Genomic DNA, 16,940 nt, shown 5'->3' with positions numbered 1-16,940 from the left:
AAATCTTCCAACCCCAACGAGCAGCGTTAGCATTGTCGGCCGGAGCAGTTCACACCGATGCTTTCCCTCGATAAAACTTCTGTCTTTCAGGGCGTATGTGTGTGTTTTTTCACACTTCTGAATGACAACAGTTTTGTCTTTCACTAGCCAGTGTAGACAAAACCTCAGACAGGGGCTGGAACAGGCAGAGACAGGCTCGTCCCTGCATCATCACCATTAATTTGAACCTAATGAAAAACATGAAGGTCAAACCAAGCCTTTCCTTTCTTTATGCTCTCCCTCCCTACTCACCTGCCGCCCCCCGGCCCCGGGGAAAATAAAGAGCCTGAGGCTTCGTCTACACTGGAAACTGAACGACACAACTTTTCTTGTTCAGAGGTGTGTCAGCGCCTCGCTTCAGAGGGTGCAAATGCTGCTGGTGACTAGCCCATCGCTGGTGGAAGAAGGGTCGCGCCCAGACACCGACAGTGGATGAATTACTGTGGGGTCTAGAAGCAGATCTGAATTAAGTCGACCTAATTTTGTAGTGTAGACAAGAGTCGCTTTCCTGTTCTGGGGGGGCGTGTTCACTCTCCTGGGGTGGGATTGGGGCTAACAGGAACCAGAACCTCTGTGTGTGTAAATACAGCGAATGTGGAGGAGGAGGAGCAGCAGAGAGGAGGGTTAGCAGTTCCCTCCTGAGAAAACCCCCTGTCCCAGGGAGTGTGTGACAGGCTGCAGCCCGGGTTGGTCTGGAAGGAGACAGGAAGGGGCTGGAATAGCTAGGAGCAGGGGGGTGTTGGCAGGAAGGAAGCTGGGAGAACAAAGAACAAGCCCTGGGCAGCTTCTGGGTGTGGGTGCTTTGGAAAGATGCAAGATGCAGCAGCTGTTGCTTCCCCGGTGGGGTCTGTGCAGGGGGAGAGTCCTTCATTCAAGGGGGGAGACTTTCTCCGGCTGGAATCAGCCACCCGAGAGCAGCCCTGGGCTCTGCGGACACCACCCCCTGAGCTGGAGACAGCAGGTAATTGAGGGGAAGAAGGGGTGTGTGCTGGGGATGGGGAGGAAAGGGAGTCTCTGCCCCAGTGGGGTTGGGAGCCTCAGATCTGGCAGCCCCTGAGAATTTTCTCCCTTGTTCATGAGACTGGGCTGGTCGGTGCTTTGACTGAATTTGCTGCCCCAGGAGCAAAACTGAGGAGATTCAGAGGAGGAAAGAAAAGGGATTTCCCCTGTGTGTGTGTGGAGGGGGAAGTGGGCCAGGCCAGGCTAGGGGTGGAAAATAAGGCAGAGAGGGAGGGGAGGCAAAGACAGTGTGAAAGGTGGTGGATCGGACTCTCTCTGTGCAGCCAGGACTCTCCAGGGGCAGACAGGTTAGGGGGCTAATGAAATCCGCTCTGGTTCTGCCACTTGTCCCTCAAATGCAGACAAAATTCTCGCTAATGATCACCTGTGAATATAAAATCCCTGAAGATCCCCCTGCCCTCCTGCTTTTCTCTCAGATTATTTGCCTCTGTCTCTAGTCTCCTCCCCTGATCTTGCCCCATTTTGTCTCTTAATTCTTCAATGACCCTTTAAAATCTCCTCCGATGTGGGGTATTTTCCCACCCCTTTGACCTGCTGCAAATTGTGCTTGTCTGGATGGGAAATGATTGCCCCTGAGTCGCTCCCCAAATGGGAAGGGGGCCAGCGGGTGCAGCTTGGAGGATCCCGGAGACTCGGCTGCTTCTGGGGTGGGTTGGGGCGGCCGTTCTCTGCCAGCAAGAAGGCATGGAAGGGGTAATGAGGGGGCTGCCCAGTTCAAGGTTCCCCAGCCCCAGGTGCTGTCCCCACAACGGCCTACCAGTCACCTGCCCACCTTGCTGCCTGCCCCATAACCCATCACTTGCCCTCTTAAAGCAGCATCCCAAAAGCTTCTGGAGGTGGTGGTGGGGGAACTATTTCTGTCCATGAGTCTATTTCACTTTCCTACACCATCCCTTCTAACGTCCCCCCCATCTCAGTTATTTAACAGTGACACAAAACCTCGAAAGAAGAGGTAAATCTGGAACAGTGAGAGTCACTGGTGAACCATTGGAACAATTTACCACCGGTTGTGGTGGAGTCTGCATGACTGACTTTCTTTAGATTGCTCGGATCTTCTCTTCAGATCTTGACTTTTTTTCTCTTGTATGATCAAACATTTCATTTTTCGACCTATTTTCTCCCCAATTCTCAAAGTTTGATATAAAATACCCTAACATCCCACCCTGCTTCTTTTCCCCCTAATCATGTTACTCACGTTGTTCTTCTTAACCTCTGAGGAAAGGACAAGAAGCAATGGGCTTAAATTGCAGCCAGGGCAGTTTAGGTTGGACATTAGGAAAAGCTTCCTAGCTGTCAGGCTGGCTAAGCGCTGGAATAAATTACCTGGGGAGGCTGTGGAATCTCTGCCAACAGCAGGTTGGACAAACACTTGTCACGGACGGTCGAGATAATACTTAGTCCTGCCTTGAGTGCAGGGGACTGGACTCGAGATCCCTCCAGTCCTACAATTTTATGATTCCAGTTAACATTTCCTGAGATTTCCCCATCTTTCTAATGATCAAATATGAGTCTAAAATCTCCACAGAACTGGACCTTTCCCCAAATTCTTGACCATTGCTATAAAAGTCCAGCGCCCGTCACCCCTTTTCTCTCTGCTTATCAAATCCCGCTATGAAATTCACTCATGTTTTCCCTCTTTACCGCCTGTTGGCCCCTGGTATAAAATCCCTCCCGGGGGCCCCCTAAAACAGGAAGCTATTTTGGCATCACTGGGGCAAGTCGACAGGTCTGTCCTTACTAATTATGGTGCCCTACGCAGCCTGAGCACCTGCCCCCCTGCAGCGCGGAGGGGCTGAGCTGCGCTCAAGGCTCGTGGGCCCGGGGGATTAGTAGGGGAGCCGGGAGCAGGAAGTGGAATGACCTGGCCCCAGCCCGTTCCGCTCCTCCTGCCCCAGCTGTGTCGCTCAGGGGAGGAGCCTTGGGGGAAGAGGGTCCGCCTCCCCCCCACTCTCACCGGCAGTGGGAAGCGGAGCGACACAGTGGGAAGAGGCGGGGCAGGGGCAGAGGGAGTTGTCCTGGGCCCCACACCCCCTTAGGAACTCACGGGGGAGGGGACAGCTGGGGGATGGGGCTGGCCGCCGCATACACAGCTCACAGCTGCATAGGGCACCATGACATTGGGGGCAATTTGGTGCCCCCAGTGTCATGCCCTACGCAGCTGTGCATTTGAAGACGCTACCTGGTACCGAGAGATACCGGGTCTCTTTAATTCTCTCTTCTGCCCGCTAAAGGGGGCGCTCCCAAGAGAGATGGGGAAAAGGCTGGGGCATCAAACAAGCTTGTTAACTGGTGACACCCCAGAGGGCATTGTGGGATTCTCCTGGCTTTTCTCGACAAAACCATGTCGTGTAGACATGGCCTGCCTGTTTCCCGGGGCGGCAGAGCCTTGATGGTCTGACTGTAGGGGGAAAAGCCCACGGGGGAATCAGGGAGGGAAATAGCTCTGTGTGAAATCTCTCCAGTTTATAGATCATTAGGGTTGGAAGGGACCTCAGGAGATCATCTAAGTCCAACCCCCTGCTCAAAGCAGGACCAATCCCCAAATGGCCCCCTCAAGGATTGAACTCACAACCCTTCATCTGACCTTTACAGCTGCAGAAGAGCATTCCTGTTTCACTCCAGATCTAGGTGGCCAAGGGCCTGGTTTTCAACCAGAAAGTCTGGTCAAAATGGGGACCTAACAGTGTCCGGTCAGATCTACTGACCGCATGCCCAATGTCCGGTTACAGCGGGCAGGGGAGGCGGGGTCGCCTCTGACCAGCGTCGGGCAGCTGCAGTTCCCAGCCCCGGCTGTGCAGGCGAGTTTCTCCTGACCTGGGCGGAGGAGTGGGAGGGGAAAAGCAGCAAGTGATGGGAGGAAGGAGGGAAGAGGTGTGAATGGGGGGGTGAAGCCTCAGAGGGAAGAGGCGGGGCAGGGGAGGGGCCTCAGGGGAAGAGGCGGGGCAGGGGAGGTTGCAGACAGAAGAAGAGAGGCAGTAAACGCACAGGACAACGAGAGCTGCTGGAGGTGGGAGGAGGGCAGGAAATACACAGTGGGGAGAAGGGGAGAGCACTGGTGCGAAAAATCTGCCAGACCTAGTTTAAGGTGGAGCATAGTTTCTAGGAACAGACTCCTGGAGGTCGGGCTGTTCCCTGTTTGTGGAAGAGGAAATAACTCACCTGTCCAGGGCTGGGAAAACTTTCCCGACCCCCAGAGCTGAAGCCTGACTCTCCTGACCCACTTCATTATTTGCCGCTATCCGAACTTTGTGTGGTCTGGCAATTTATCAGTGAGGATTTTATGTTTTCTGCCAGGTCACTGATAAAAATGTTAAATAGCATAGGGTCATGAATCAATCCCTGGGGGACCCCACTAGAAACACATCCGCTTGACCATGGTTCTCCATTATTTTTTGAGACCTCTCAGTTAGCCATTTTTGTATCCATTTACTGTGTGCCGTGTTAATTGTGTATTGTCCTGGTTCAGGGGTAGGCAACCTATGGCACGCGTGCCGAAGGCGGCACGAGAGCTGATTTTCAGTGGCACTCACGCTGCTTGGGTCCTGGGCACCGGTCTGGGGGGCTCTGCATTTTAATTTAATTTTAAATGAAGCTTCTTAAACATTTAAAAAAACCTTATTTACTTCACATGCAACAATGGTTTAGTTATGTATTATAGACTTACAGAAAGAGACCTTCTAAAAACGTTAAAATGTATGACTGGCACGTGAAACCTTAAATTAGAGTGAATAAATGAAGACTCGGCACAGCACTTCTGAAAGGTTGCCGACCCCTGTCCTAGTTTAATCAAAGTATCGTGTGTACTAAGTTAAATATCTTACTGAAGTCTGCAGATCAACACTATTACCTTTATTGACCAAACATTTAATCTCAGCAAAAAAAGATATCCAGTTAGTCTGATAGGATCTATTGCCCCTAAATCTATGTTGATTGGTATTAATTAATCAAATCCAATATCAGCTACTTCGTTAGCCTGCATGTTATCAATGTCAGAGTGACAGACCTATAATTACTTGGACTTTCACTCTTTCTAAACATTGGCACAGCACTAGCATTCCTCCAGTCTTGGAACTCCTCAGTATCCAAGACCTGCTGAAAGTGGACATTATTGGTCCAGCGAGCACCTCAGCCAGCTCTTTTAAAACTCTTGCAGACAAGTTAACTGGACCTGCTGATTTTAAGATGTCTAACTATGGTAGCTGCTGTTTCACCTCTTTCTGAGTTACTAGTGGAATGGACAGAGTGTCTCCATCATCATATGACGTGACTGCATCATCTGTTTGTTTTTCCCCAAATACAGACCAGAAATATATATTGAATGCTTTTTGCTTTTTCTGCATTACTATTGATATTTTAGCATTTCCCTCTAGTAATGGGCCCATCTCATGGTTAGGATTCTTCTTGTTTTTAAAAAAACTCCTTCATGTTGTGTTTCACTATGCTGACCACAGGTGCCATATGCTGCTTGTATCCTTCTGCTTCCCTTATTAATGTTCTACAATTCCAGCCTCTGACTCATATTCTTTTCTATCAACTTCCTCTTTCTTTTATGTGTTATACAGTAGAACCTCAGAGCTATGAACCCCTCAGGAACGGAGGTTGTTCGCAAGTCTGAAATGTCTAAAACGTCATGGTTGTTCTCTCAAAAGTTTACAACTGATGTAACACAGCTTTGAAACTTTACTATGTAGGAGAAAAATGCTGCTTTTAACTGTCTTAATTTAAACAAAACAAGCACAGAAACAGTTTCCTCACCTCATCAGATCTTTTTCTTTAAAAAAACTTTCCCTTTATTTTTTTAATAGTTTACGTTTAACATAGCACTGTACTGTATTTGCATTTTATATATATATATTGTGTCTTTGCTTCTGCCTGATTGTGTACTTCCGGTTCCAAACGAGGTGTGTGGTTGACCGGTCAGTTCATAACTCTGGGGTTCTACTGTCTATTATTTTATCATTTTTTTTTAAATGCAGTGGGTGTTGGGATTCCGGCTGTCCTTGGACTCTTCTGGGGGCTTTTATCTCCTGTATCAGCCTCCGGCTAGTAGATGTGTGATAAATATGAAAACCGTGCATCCTGCGGATGCGGGGGAGGGCTCTCTCTCTCCTCACCCTGTTGCCTCCCGGCTGCTCTGAGCAGATTAGGCACGGGAATCCCTCAAAAAACTTCTTGGCCCAGCTCCCCTGCGAATAGTGAGGTTGTCAGGGGGCAGGAGGTAGTGAGCGGGATAAGGATAGTGACATCCAGAGGAGCAATAACTCGATTGTGTAATTTGGGCAGGTCTCCATCCCCCCTTTCTGTTTGCTGTCCCTGGTGTCATATTTGGACCTGCGCGTTTTTGGTGGTGGTGGCCGTTTTGAATGATACATTTTTTAAATGTAATCTCTTGTTCTCGGGGGGATGTAAAAACGAAGTTAATACTTTGAGCTTTGGGGTCTGGTCCTCATTCTGAGAGGAACATTTGCAGCGAGTAGAATACTACACAAAGCCAGTAGTTCTCAAACTTTTGCACCGGGGACCCCTTTCAGACAGCAAGCCTCTGAGTGCGACCCCCCCTTATAAATTAAAAACACCTTTTAATATATTTTACACCATTATAAACGCTGGAGGCAAAGTGGGGTTTGAGGGGGAGGCTGACAGCTCGCGACCCCCCATGTAATAACCCCGTGACCCCCTGAGGGATCCTGACCCCCAGTTTGAGAAGCCCTGTTTTAGGAAATAGATCTATTATTTAGGGTGACCATGAGCCCAGTTTTCGACCGGAAAGTCCGGTAGAAAAGGAGACTTGACAGTGTTCGGTCAAATCTACTGACCGGACAGCAAAAGTCTTGTTACTGCAGGCTGGGGAGATGCGGAAGCACCAGGTCATCACCCAACCCACCCCCTACTCAGCCGGGGGCTGCCTTCTACCTGCGTCGGGCGGCTGCAGCTCCCAACCCTGGCTCCGCGGGCCAGTCCCTCCCGAGCTGGGCAGGGTGGAAGGAGGGGGAAAAGCAGCAGTGACAGGAGGGGGAAGGTAAAAGGAGTCTAAGGGGCGGGCATTTGGCGCGCAGGGCGGTGGAGGCAAGGGCTGGCTGGGCGGGGGCTTCTGGGGGAAGAGGTGGGGCATTGGGGCAGGTTCTGGCACTCCTGCTGGAGGGTCCTATTTTTAAATAGTACAAAGTTGGCGACCACAACTATGTTATGCGCAGACTGTGGGACAGTCAGATGAGGCCCTCTCTTGCCGGGAGAGTATCTGTGGTGCCAAGCCTGAAGGGAGAGCAGGGGCACAGAGAGCAGGGAGGAAGGCCCCCGCCCCTGGGAAGTGGGCAGGGGAGGTGTCACGGATCCCCAGCACCGGTGCCGTGGTCACAGCTTTGGAGCAGTCCCTGGGAGGGCCCCTTCTAGTGGGCCAGATCCCATAGCGGGTTCCACTCTTCCACCAGGGTCAGCCACGCGGTTTCACCACTTCGTTAGGCTGGGGCCTCTGAGCCATCAGCACCCCTCTCTGCCCTGCGAGAGCCATTCAAGGAGTCTCACTGAGACAGACCCCCCAAGGGAGACTCGTACAGTCTTAGGGACCAATGCACGTCCGCAGGCATCGTCAGCGGCACTCAGCCCATGCTGGCAAACAGGAGGGTCTGTTACAGGGGAGGGCAAACTTTATGGCCAGAGGGCCACATTGGGTTTCCAAAATTGTCTGGAGGGCCGGTTAGGGGAGGCTGTGCCTCCCCAAACAGCCAGACATGGCTGGCCAATGCCCCATATCTGACCCCCTGATTCTTGCCCTCTGATGGCTCCCCTGTGACCCCTGCCCCATCCAATCCCCTCTGCTCCCTGTCCCCTGACCGCCCCCAGAACCCCTGCCCCTGACTGCACCTTGCTGCCCCATCCAACCCCCCCTCTCATTCCTGACTGTCCCCCCAGGACCCCTGCCCCATCCAACCACCCCTTTTCCCTGATGCCCCCGCCAGGACTCCTGCCCTTCTGACTGTCCCAACCTCCCTGTCCCCTTGACTGCCCCCAGACCTCCCACCCCTGACTGCCCCCCGCCAAACCATCCAACCCCTCCTCTCATTCCTGACTGCCCCCCGGGATCCCTGCCCCATCCAACCACCCCTTCTCCCTGTCCCCTGACCACCCCCAGAACCCCTGCCTCTGACTGCCCCCTGCTGCCCCATCCAACCCCCCTTCCTTCCTGAGTGCCCTGGGGACTCCTGACCCCCTGTTCCCTGCCCTCTGACCATCCTGACCCCCCCATCCACACCCTCGCCCCCTGACCACCACCCCGAACTCCCCTGACCCCTTACCGTGCTGTCTGGAGCGCCGGTGGCTGGCGGTGCTACAGCCGCGCTGCCCAGAGCACCAGAACAGGCAGCCACGCCACTGCTCAGCGTGGACCACTGGGTCAGGCTGCAGATCTGCAGCTGTGCTGTCTGGCAAGATCTTGCAGCCATTGCGCCGGCGACGGGGCGAGCTGAGGCTGTGGGGGAGGGGGAACAGCAGGGGAGGGGACAGGAGCTCAGGGGCCGGGTAAGAGGGTCCTGTGGGACGGATGTGGCGACCGGGATTAGCACAGAGAAATAAACAGAGTCCATTCTAGTTAGCCAGAGCCCGTAGCTGTTTCCCTGTGTCACTGCCTCGGACCTCCTCAGTCAGGTTTCCCTCTGAGCAGCCCCCCGACTCCTCATCTCATACCCCCGCAAGTCCTTTGCTCCCGTACTGGGGCACATGCAGCTCAGGCCCCGCCCACCACCAGTGAGCAGCAGGGAAATCAGTTGCTAAGTGTCCACATCCGGGCAATTGGATCTGCCACTGCATTCCCAAGAGCTCAATCGACATGAGACCTAAGGACCCCGGACAGCTGTTCACCCCCGTGTCTTAGCCCAAACAATCCCTTTCCATCCACTAAGTAACCATGCAGCATATGAGGGAAACTGAGGCACGCATTGGCTTCCTAACTATATTACAGAATATTCCCACTTTGTCGCACCGGGAGAAAGGAAAGACCCAGGCTGGGGATGCTGATGATAGGGGCCGACAAAGCCGGAACCCCCCTCACACTCTTTTGCCCTTGGCATGGTTGGGCCCTGTGCCCGGTAGCCAGGCCTTAGAGGGGAGCAGCCCACCGCCGCCTCCCCAGCCAGGCTCTAGAGCAGCAAACTGGAGCAGCCAGCTTCAGCCGTCATGAGAAGCGGCTCCGTCCACTCCCCGCCCGGGACCGGCTGCTAGGGAGAGCAGCTGAATGTGCCGGGTGGGGTGAAGGGGGAAAGGATGGAGCCCTCTCGCTCAGGTAATGTGGGGCGGGGATTTCATGTCACCTGGGCTCAGGGCTGGGAAGTTGCTGGGCAGAGGAGACACAGGGGGTGCTCATGTGTCCTTCCTTTGAGATTGTGCCCCCTCAATGGCCAGGGACTCCAGAGGAGACTCCCCTGGCTTCAGCCAGGGGGGGCTCTGGCTCTGGGCTTCAGCAGAGCCAGTCTTACCGGGAGCCATGGTGAAGAGGCAAGAAGTGGGGTAGAAGGGAGCTCATGGCAATGGGGGGGGGGAAGGAGTGGGGCCCAGGGGCATTGGGGAGCCAGGAGTGGCAGCGGAGGCCACAGGTGATGGGTAGGGGGCGGCAGGAGGGAGCAGGGACCAGGGGCACCAAAATACAGCAGTACATTATTTTTATTATGGAGCCTGCAAATTTATTTGTTTTTTCCCCCAAAGTTAATTAAGTATTTTAGGAAAATTTGTCCGAGCGGCCACCAGCAAGAGTTGGCCAGCAAAAAGTTTGTTCCGAGAACTCCTGGTTATCCCCTGGACACTCACCGTTTTCACCGATCTGCTTCTTGCAAAGAAACAGTTCACTCCAGCATACCCGTTTCACCTCAGATCACAGCTCCTCTCTACTTACAGCACTTTGATGAGTTCAAGGGCACCCAGAGGATTCAGGGGGCCTGGGGCAAAGGAATTTTGGGGGCCCCTTCCATAAAAAAAGTTGCAATACTATAGAATACTATATTCTCGTGAGGGCCCCTGCGGGGCCCAGGGTCTGGGGCAAATTGTCCCACTTGCCCCCCCCCCCCCGGGCAGCCCTGGAAGAGATAGTGGAAATAGCAAGGGGAGCCGGATTGAATTGAGCATAGAGATTCTGTCGTAGGAAGCAGAAATATTTGACAGAAATGGCTACATATACAAATAAAATCATGAACCCTTCATGAACAAAAGACCCTCATGTCTGTAGCTCACCCATTTTGGAGCCAAATAGGCTGTGATCCATCTTTCCGAAAGAAACTCTTACTGTCAGTTACCCTCCTTGGTGAAGAAACCAATATGTCCCTTCCTCTGAATGCGGGGGAGGGTTGTGGATTCAGATTTGACCCCCTCCCATCTCTTTCCTTTGGGGAAGGGTTTTTTGGGGGGAGGGAGATTTCAGCTCCTGTTTTCTTTGATCCGTCCATCCCTTATTGCGGTTCCTCCCTCCCTTTTCCCATCCCTCTCTCGGAGGTTTTCTGTCTCCCCGGCACAGGGGGTGACACATGTCTGGATTCTCTCTCTGTTCCAGCAGGTGATGCCGGGATGGCGAGTGAGAACGGGGAGGAGAAGCCCCAGCAGGAAGATGCTGATCCAGGAGTGCTTCGCGGGATGTTCGCAGGGAGATGCAAAAGGGACGTTTGCTGTGGTTGGCCACTGACCAAAGCCTGTGAGAGTCAGTGCAGGGCAGAGGAAAGTGTCAGGAGCTGCTCACACCTCATGAGACGTCAGAGCATCCTCATGGGCAAGAGACCCTACCCATGCTCTGAGTGTGGGAAAAGCTTCAGCCAGAGCTCCTCGCTTATTAGACATGAGAGAATCCACACAGGAGAGACCCCGTTCGCGTGCGCCGAGTGCGGGAAACGCTTTAGCCAGCGCTCATCCCTGGTCACCCACCGGAGAATCCACACCGGCGAGACGCCCTACACCTGTGCTGAGTGTGGGAAAAGCTTCCGGCGGAGCTCAAACCTGATCACGCACCAGAGAATCCACACCGGCGAGACACCCTACACCTGCGCCAAGTGCGGGAAAAGCTTCAGGCAGAGCTCAAACCTCATCACACATTGGAGGATCCACACCGGGGAGATGCCCTACACCTGCGCTGAGTGCGGGAAATGCTTCAGTCAGAGCTCGACCTTCATTCGACATCAGACAATCCACACCGGGGAGACGCCCTACGCCTGCTCTGAGTGTGGGAAAAGCTTCAATCGGTGCTCTGCCCTGATCACGCACCAGAGGATCCACACTGGAGAGATGCCCTATGCCTGCACCGAGTGCGGGAAACGCTTCAGTCTGAGCTCGACCCTCATTGCACATCGGAGGATCCACACGGGAGACATGCCCTACACCTGTGCCGAGTGCGGAAAAAGCTTCCGGCAGAGCTCAAACCTGAACACCCATCGGAGGATCCACACTGGGGAGACGCCTTATGCCTGCACCGAGTGCGGGAAATGCTTCAGTCAGAGATCCACCTTTATTAGACATCGGCGCGTCCACACGGGGGAGACGCCATACACGTGCTCTGAGTGTGGGAAAAGCTTCAGCCAGAGCTCGACCCTCATCACACATTGGAGAATCCACATGGAAGAGGCCCCCTACGCATGCTCCGAGTGTGGGAAACGTTTTAGCCACAGTTCTGCCCTTATTAGACATCTGAGGATCCACACTGGGGAGACCCCTTACCCATGCTCCGAGTGCGGGAAACGTTTTAGCCACAGCTCTGCCTTGACCACGCACTGGAGAATCCACACAGGAGAGATGCCCTACAAATGCTCCGAGTGCGGGAAAAGCTTCCGGCGGAGCTCCGGCCTCCGCACCCATTGGAGGATCCACACCGGCGAGACGCCCTACATGTGCTCCGAGTGCGGGAAAAGCTTCAGCCACAGCTCCACCCTGACCACCCACCGGAGAATCCACACCGGAGAAACACCCTACACCTGTGCCGAGTGCGGGAAATGCTTCCGGCAGAGATCCAGTCTCATCACGCACCGGAGGATTCACACTGGAGAGACGCCCTACGCCTGCTCTGAGTGCGGGAAAAGCTTCCGGCAGAGCTCAAACCTTATAGCTCACCAGAGAATCCACACGAGGGAGACACACTGAACGTGCTGTGAGTGCGGGAAAAACTTCAGTCATGGTTCATCCTTCCTTAGACACCAGAGAATCCCCACGGATGAGAGACCCTATATGTGCTCCGAGTGCAGGAAAAGCTTCAGTCAGAGCTCAAACCTTATTAGGCATCTGAGAATCCACACTGGAGAGACACCCTGCAGCAGGCTTCTCAGACTGGGGATCGGGACCCCTCAGGGGGGTACAAAGTCATTACACGGGGGTCACGAGCTGTCAGCCTCTACCCCAAACCCTGCTTTGCCTCCAGCATTTATCATGGTGTTAAGTATTTAAACAAGTGTTTTTAATGTATAAGGGGGGAAGAGGGGTCACACTCAGAGGCTTGCAAAATGAAAGGGGTCTCTAGTGCAAAAGTCTGAGGACCCCTGCCCTACACCGGCTGGTCTCCACCAGGAGTACACGTCACCCTGGGGATACACAGAGGTCTTCCAGGAGGCACATCAGCTCATCTCGATAATTGCTTAGCTTTACAACAGGCTACATAAAAAGCACTCACGAAATCAGTACAAACTCACATTTCCTATGGACAATGCCTTGTTTATACTGCTCTCTAAGGTGTACATTGAAATGCAAGTACAATGTTTATATTCCAATGGGTTTATTTTATAAGGCTACGGTAAAAATGAGAACATCAGCACATTTTTAGCACTAGGGTGGCCGGGACACTTTGGTATTTGTAGGTCTGGTTTTGTAAGCAGGTCGTTTTTAAGTGAGGTGAAACTTGGGGGGACGCAAGACAAATCAGACTCCTGAAAGGGGGACAGTTGTCTGCAAAGGTTGAGAGCCGCTGCCCGACAGAGAGCTTTCACCTTATCACACATCGGAGACTCCCCATGGGTGAGAGCCCCAACACATGCTCTGAGTGTGGGAAAAGCTTTGGTTGAAGCTCAGGCCTTGTCGCATGGGTGGGGCATATCATAGTCTGGGGCTGGCCGTGCCTCCCCAAATAAGCCCAATGTGGCCGCGCCCACGCGCCGCCCAGAAGGCCCCCTCCTGCTTGCCTTTTCCCCTTGGCCACAGCCCAGGCAGGCTGGCTGCTCCTCTTCCGGGCAGCGTGCTGGGGCTGGGGTGGCCTGCGGCCAGGACTTGGGGTGGCTGGGGCCGCACAGCACTGGGTGGGGGCAGGTGCTGGGGCTGCAGCCCTCAGTGCTCGGGGGGGAAGGCGGCTGCTGGCACTGGGGCTGCCCACCCTGTGCTCGGGGTGGGAGCTGTGCCTCACAACCCAGTGCACTGGGAAGGGGGCCTGGCGGCCACAGCGGAAGCAGCTTTGGGCTCTGGCCGGTGAAGGGGGGCAGGAGCGGCAGGGCTGGCCAGGCACCAACCTCCCCAAGCCAGTGGGTCACCCGCTGCCCATGCCCACGCGCGAATCCGCATGGGAGAGGAATGCCATGAATGGTTTGACTAAGCCTTGCCAAAGATTTTTTTTTCCTTTTAAATGCATTTGCTAATTCCCACACAGCAGCCTGCATGGCTCTTTTCACGTTGCCTGAACTGCGCAATGCCTCTCGTCTCCTGCAAGTGCGTTTCTTGCTTCTGCCTGTTGCAGCTCATTTTTTGGGGGGCGAATGTCACGATCCTTTCTGTCCACTCTGTGGTCTTATGAGGAACTGGAGCGTGTGTCTGTCCTGCCAGGAAGGCCCGTCCCCCCGGGTGCGGGAGACAGGCTTCACCACAACTAGCTCCACTGAGGTGAAAACGACCTGTCCCCTGTCTCCACTCAGACTGTAGGTGGAGTTAGCTGCTGAAGGGAGCTGTCCTGATGTAAACACGCACATATACTTGTGGTGCAGATATAAACCCCAGTACAGAGAATGGGGTTTGCTTTCTCCTTGACCTCACCAAATCTCCATCACTTTTCCTAGCCTAGACAAGCCCTGAGCATCACGTCAGTACTGTTCCCCCATTGCCAAGGGAGTGTTACTCACAGCTCTCCCTTTGGGGACAGAACAGAGGCACTGATTTTCTAATGTGCCGGGTGGGGCTCAACCCCCGCTTTGCCCGTGGCCCCGCCCCCATTCCTTTCCCCGAGGCCCCACCCNATTATCACTGTAATAGTCAGTGCTTCCCTTCAGGACCGGCCCTAGAGGGGTCTGGGGTCTGGGACAAATCCCTCCCTTTCCTCCTCAGGCCCTGCCCCCACTGCACCCCTTCCCCCAAGTCCCCACCCCACCCCGTCCCATCCCATCTCTTCCCTTCCTGCCCCATTCCGGCCCCACCCCCACCTCTTTCCACTCAGCCCCACCTTTTCCCGCCCCCCTCAACTCCTTTCCCACCCCTCCCCCGAGCATGCCTCTTCCTTGTCACCCCACCCAGTGCCTCCTGCATGCCGTGGAACAGCTGATAGTGCCATGTGGGAAACACTGGAGGGGGGGGGGCGCTGATTGAGGCAGGCTGCTAGTGGGTGCTGAGTACCCACCATTTTTTTCCCATGGGTGCTCCAGCCCCAGAGCACCCACGGAGTCGGCGCCTATGGGACAGAATGTCGCGTGTTGATCAGAGTGGAAGGGGAAGATTGCACTATAACAGAAAGCAGCACAGGGGATAAACGTCATTTCAGCCTCTCTTCCCCGAGGGAGATCAGGGATTCCCTCCTTTCACATAGCCATCAGGATCCCACTTCCCAATTCCAGCCCAGCCGTCCGCATGAGCTGCTACAGTATTTATAATCCCCACTTTCTACTCGTCCAGCTCCGGCAGTGCTAAATCATGATACAATGTTCGCAGCACTCGGCGGTGAGTTATCATGCTCTGATCCTAAATTAAACTCACCAAGGCAGGAGGTGAAAGTGCTGGAGGGGGGATTTGAATGGAACCCAAATGCAGAGAGTTCATTCCCTGGTTTAATCCTGGTTTCTGTCCATCGGAAAAAATTTTTCCTGCTGAGCCGGGATTCTTTGCAAGGTGGTTGGCTGTTTTTCCCCATTACTGTGATGCTAAAACTTTTTTTTTTTGGTAACTAGGACTGCTGAATAATAATGAAGTGGCTCTGAGTGAAGCAGGTTTGAATGCATCAGGGGTAAATACAATGTTCTGATTCTGAGTGATCAGACGTCACCTGCTCTGAAATTTCATTTTCTAGGAAATTTGAAAGTGTCTGACACGCCTTTGCATTGTGGGGTTTCCTCTCTGTCCTGATTGGTCAAATATGGGGATATTAGTTTTGTTTGACAGCATCAGCTCAGCTTGATTGGGGGGCGTGGGCTATGAAAGAAACGATCATTCACTTAAATTCTGTCTATAGGGACTGTGATCCAGGCCCGTGTCGAGTCACTTGATGATTCCTTATTCTGTTCATTCCCTCTGTGGCACCCGGCATTGGCCACTGTCGGTAGACAGGACACTGGGCTGGATGGACCTTTGGTCTGACCCAGTCTGGCCATTTTTATATTCTTATGCTGGGCTAAGCGAGACTTTTCCAAATTGACACTCGCCTGAAAATCATCAAGGATCAAGATGAAGGGAAAAGCAGAAGTCCTTTGCCTGTCAGGTCAACACGCTCTGGAAGAGGGGGTGACTTTTCTGGACCTCCAGACTCATCCTCTCTGTGGAAGGAAGTCACAACATCAAAGACGGGCCAAGCCAGCTTTGACTAGAGTCTCTGTACCCGAAAAACCTCACAAGCCTGAGGCACGGGGTCAGCTACCCCACAACCTAGGTCCCCGACGGTAGCTCCAGCTCCGACTCGGCGCATCTGAAGAATAGGAGAGTCGCAGAGGTCCGACCCTTTGTCATGATAGGCTGTGTAGCAGGGTGGTTACCCGCTCCTGCCCTTCGGGATGGAAAACAGCCTGAGCTGATTGGGGAAAGTAGGCTCAGCTGTGGCCAAGCCCCAATCAGGCCCAGTGGGCCCCTATAAGAGGCAATGAGCCAGGAGCCCAAACAGACTCCCTCTGCCTGTAGAGGGAGATGGGCCTGGCTGCAGGGAGCTAGACACAGGGTACCTGAGTGGAGCAGGGCTGGGGAAAAGCAGAGGAGCTGGGGAGCTCCAGCCTGGAAAGCCCCAGGCTGTGGCCTAGCATTGGGCTAATAGGTACTGGAGGTTATAGGGAGCAACCCAGGGGTGGGCCAAGGCAGCAGATCCAAACCCAATCTTGCCAGTGATGAGTGGCTGAACTGCAGTCCGCCCCAGGGCGTGGGGGCTAGACGATGGCTGGCAGTAGCCGCATACTGAGGTGAGGTGCGGATAGTGGGTGGGGGTTTCCCTGGGAGGGGAGACTGTCAGAGAAAGGGGTTACTGCTTGGGGGCAGCACCCCAGCTAACAGGGCACCAGGGTCCTGGGAGGGACATGGGGCCAACAGGCAGTGGATCACTGGCCTGCAGAGGGAGCTCTGGAGCTGGAACGAGCTAATTCCCTAAGAGATCAGCAGGAGGCGCTGCAGGGGTGAGTTGGCACGTCTACAGCGCTTACTGAACTTTTTTCCCCTATTTTTGGTCTTTTGTTTTTGTTAACTGGAGACAGCCTGGCTTTTCTGTTATATCAGGGGGTTCAGTGTGCGCATGCGTGTAAAAGCACCTGGAAAATCCATACCAGGAATGCTATAGAAAGAATAGTTAGGCAAATCTAAGGGCTTCTTCACACCCCTGAGCAACATAAATTACATTGATTTAAGACAAAGATCACCAAACTCTGGGGCACACCCCACCAGAGGAACATTCTGGGGAGTACGGGTGTGTGTGTGGGGGGGCGGGGGGACAGGTCCAGGCCAGCCCCCTTGGGGGTGGGAGGGAGCATCACCCAGCCCACCCCCAC

The 16,940-nt window shown here is 53.9% G+C and overlaps 1 protein-coding gene across 1 annotated transcript; it reads left to right on the top strand.

Annotated features, from left to right (window-relative positions):
- The first annotated feature begins 615 nt into the window (after positions 1-615).
- On the top strand, positions 616-12,252 carry LOC116826565 (uncharacterized). The gene is made up of 2 exons (XM_075070767.1): positions 616-1,000; positions 10,595-12,252. Exons 1-2 carry the CDS (start codon positions 850-852, stop codon positions 12,160-12,162), a joined length of 1,719 nt encoding a protein of 572 aa, XP_074926868.1. The 5' UTR covers positions 616-849; the 3' UTR covers positions 12,163-12,252.
- The last annotated feature ends 4,688 nt before the right edge of the window (positions 12,253-16,940 follow it).

The sequence above is a fragment of the Chelonoidis abingdonii genome, chromosome 11 (genome assembly GCF_003597395.2).
Source record: "Chelonoidis abingdonii isolate Lonesome George chromosome 11, CheloAbing_2.0, whole genome shotgun sequence".
Classification (NCBI taxonomy): Eukaryota; Metazoa; Chordata; order Testudines; family Testudinidae; genus Chelonoidis; species Chelonoidis abingdonii.
The sequence above is the reverse complement of the archived record's forward strand: the minus strand, read 5'-3'. Positions and strand labels throughout refer to the sequence as shown.

Coding starts and splice junctions, on each gene's coding strand:
- LOC116826565 (XM_075070767.1), top strand. CDS start 850: ATGCAAGATGCAGCAGCTGTTGCTTCCCCGGTGGGGTCTGTGCAGGGG. Junction 1,001..10,594: donor CCCTGAGCTGGAGACAGCAG/GTAATTGAGGGG, acceptor CTGTTCCAGCAG/GTGATGCCGGGATGGCGAGT.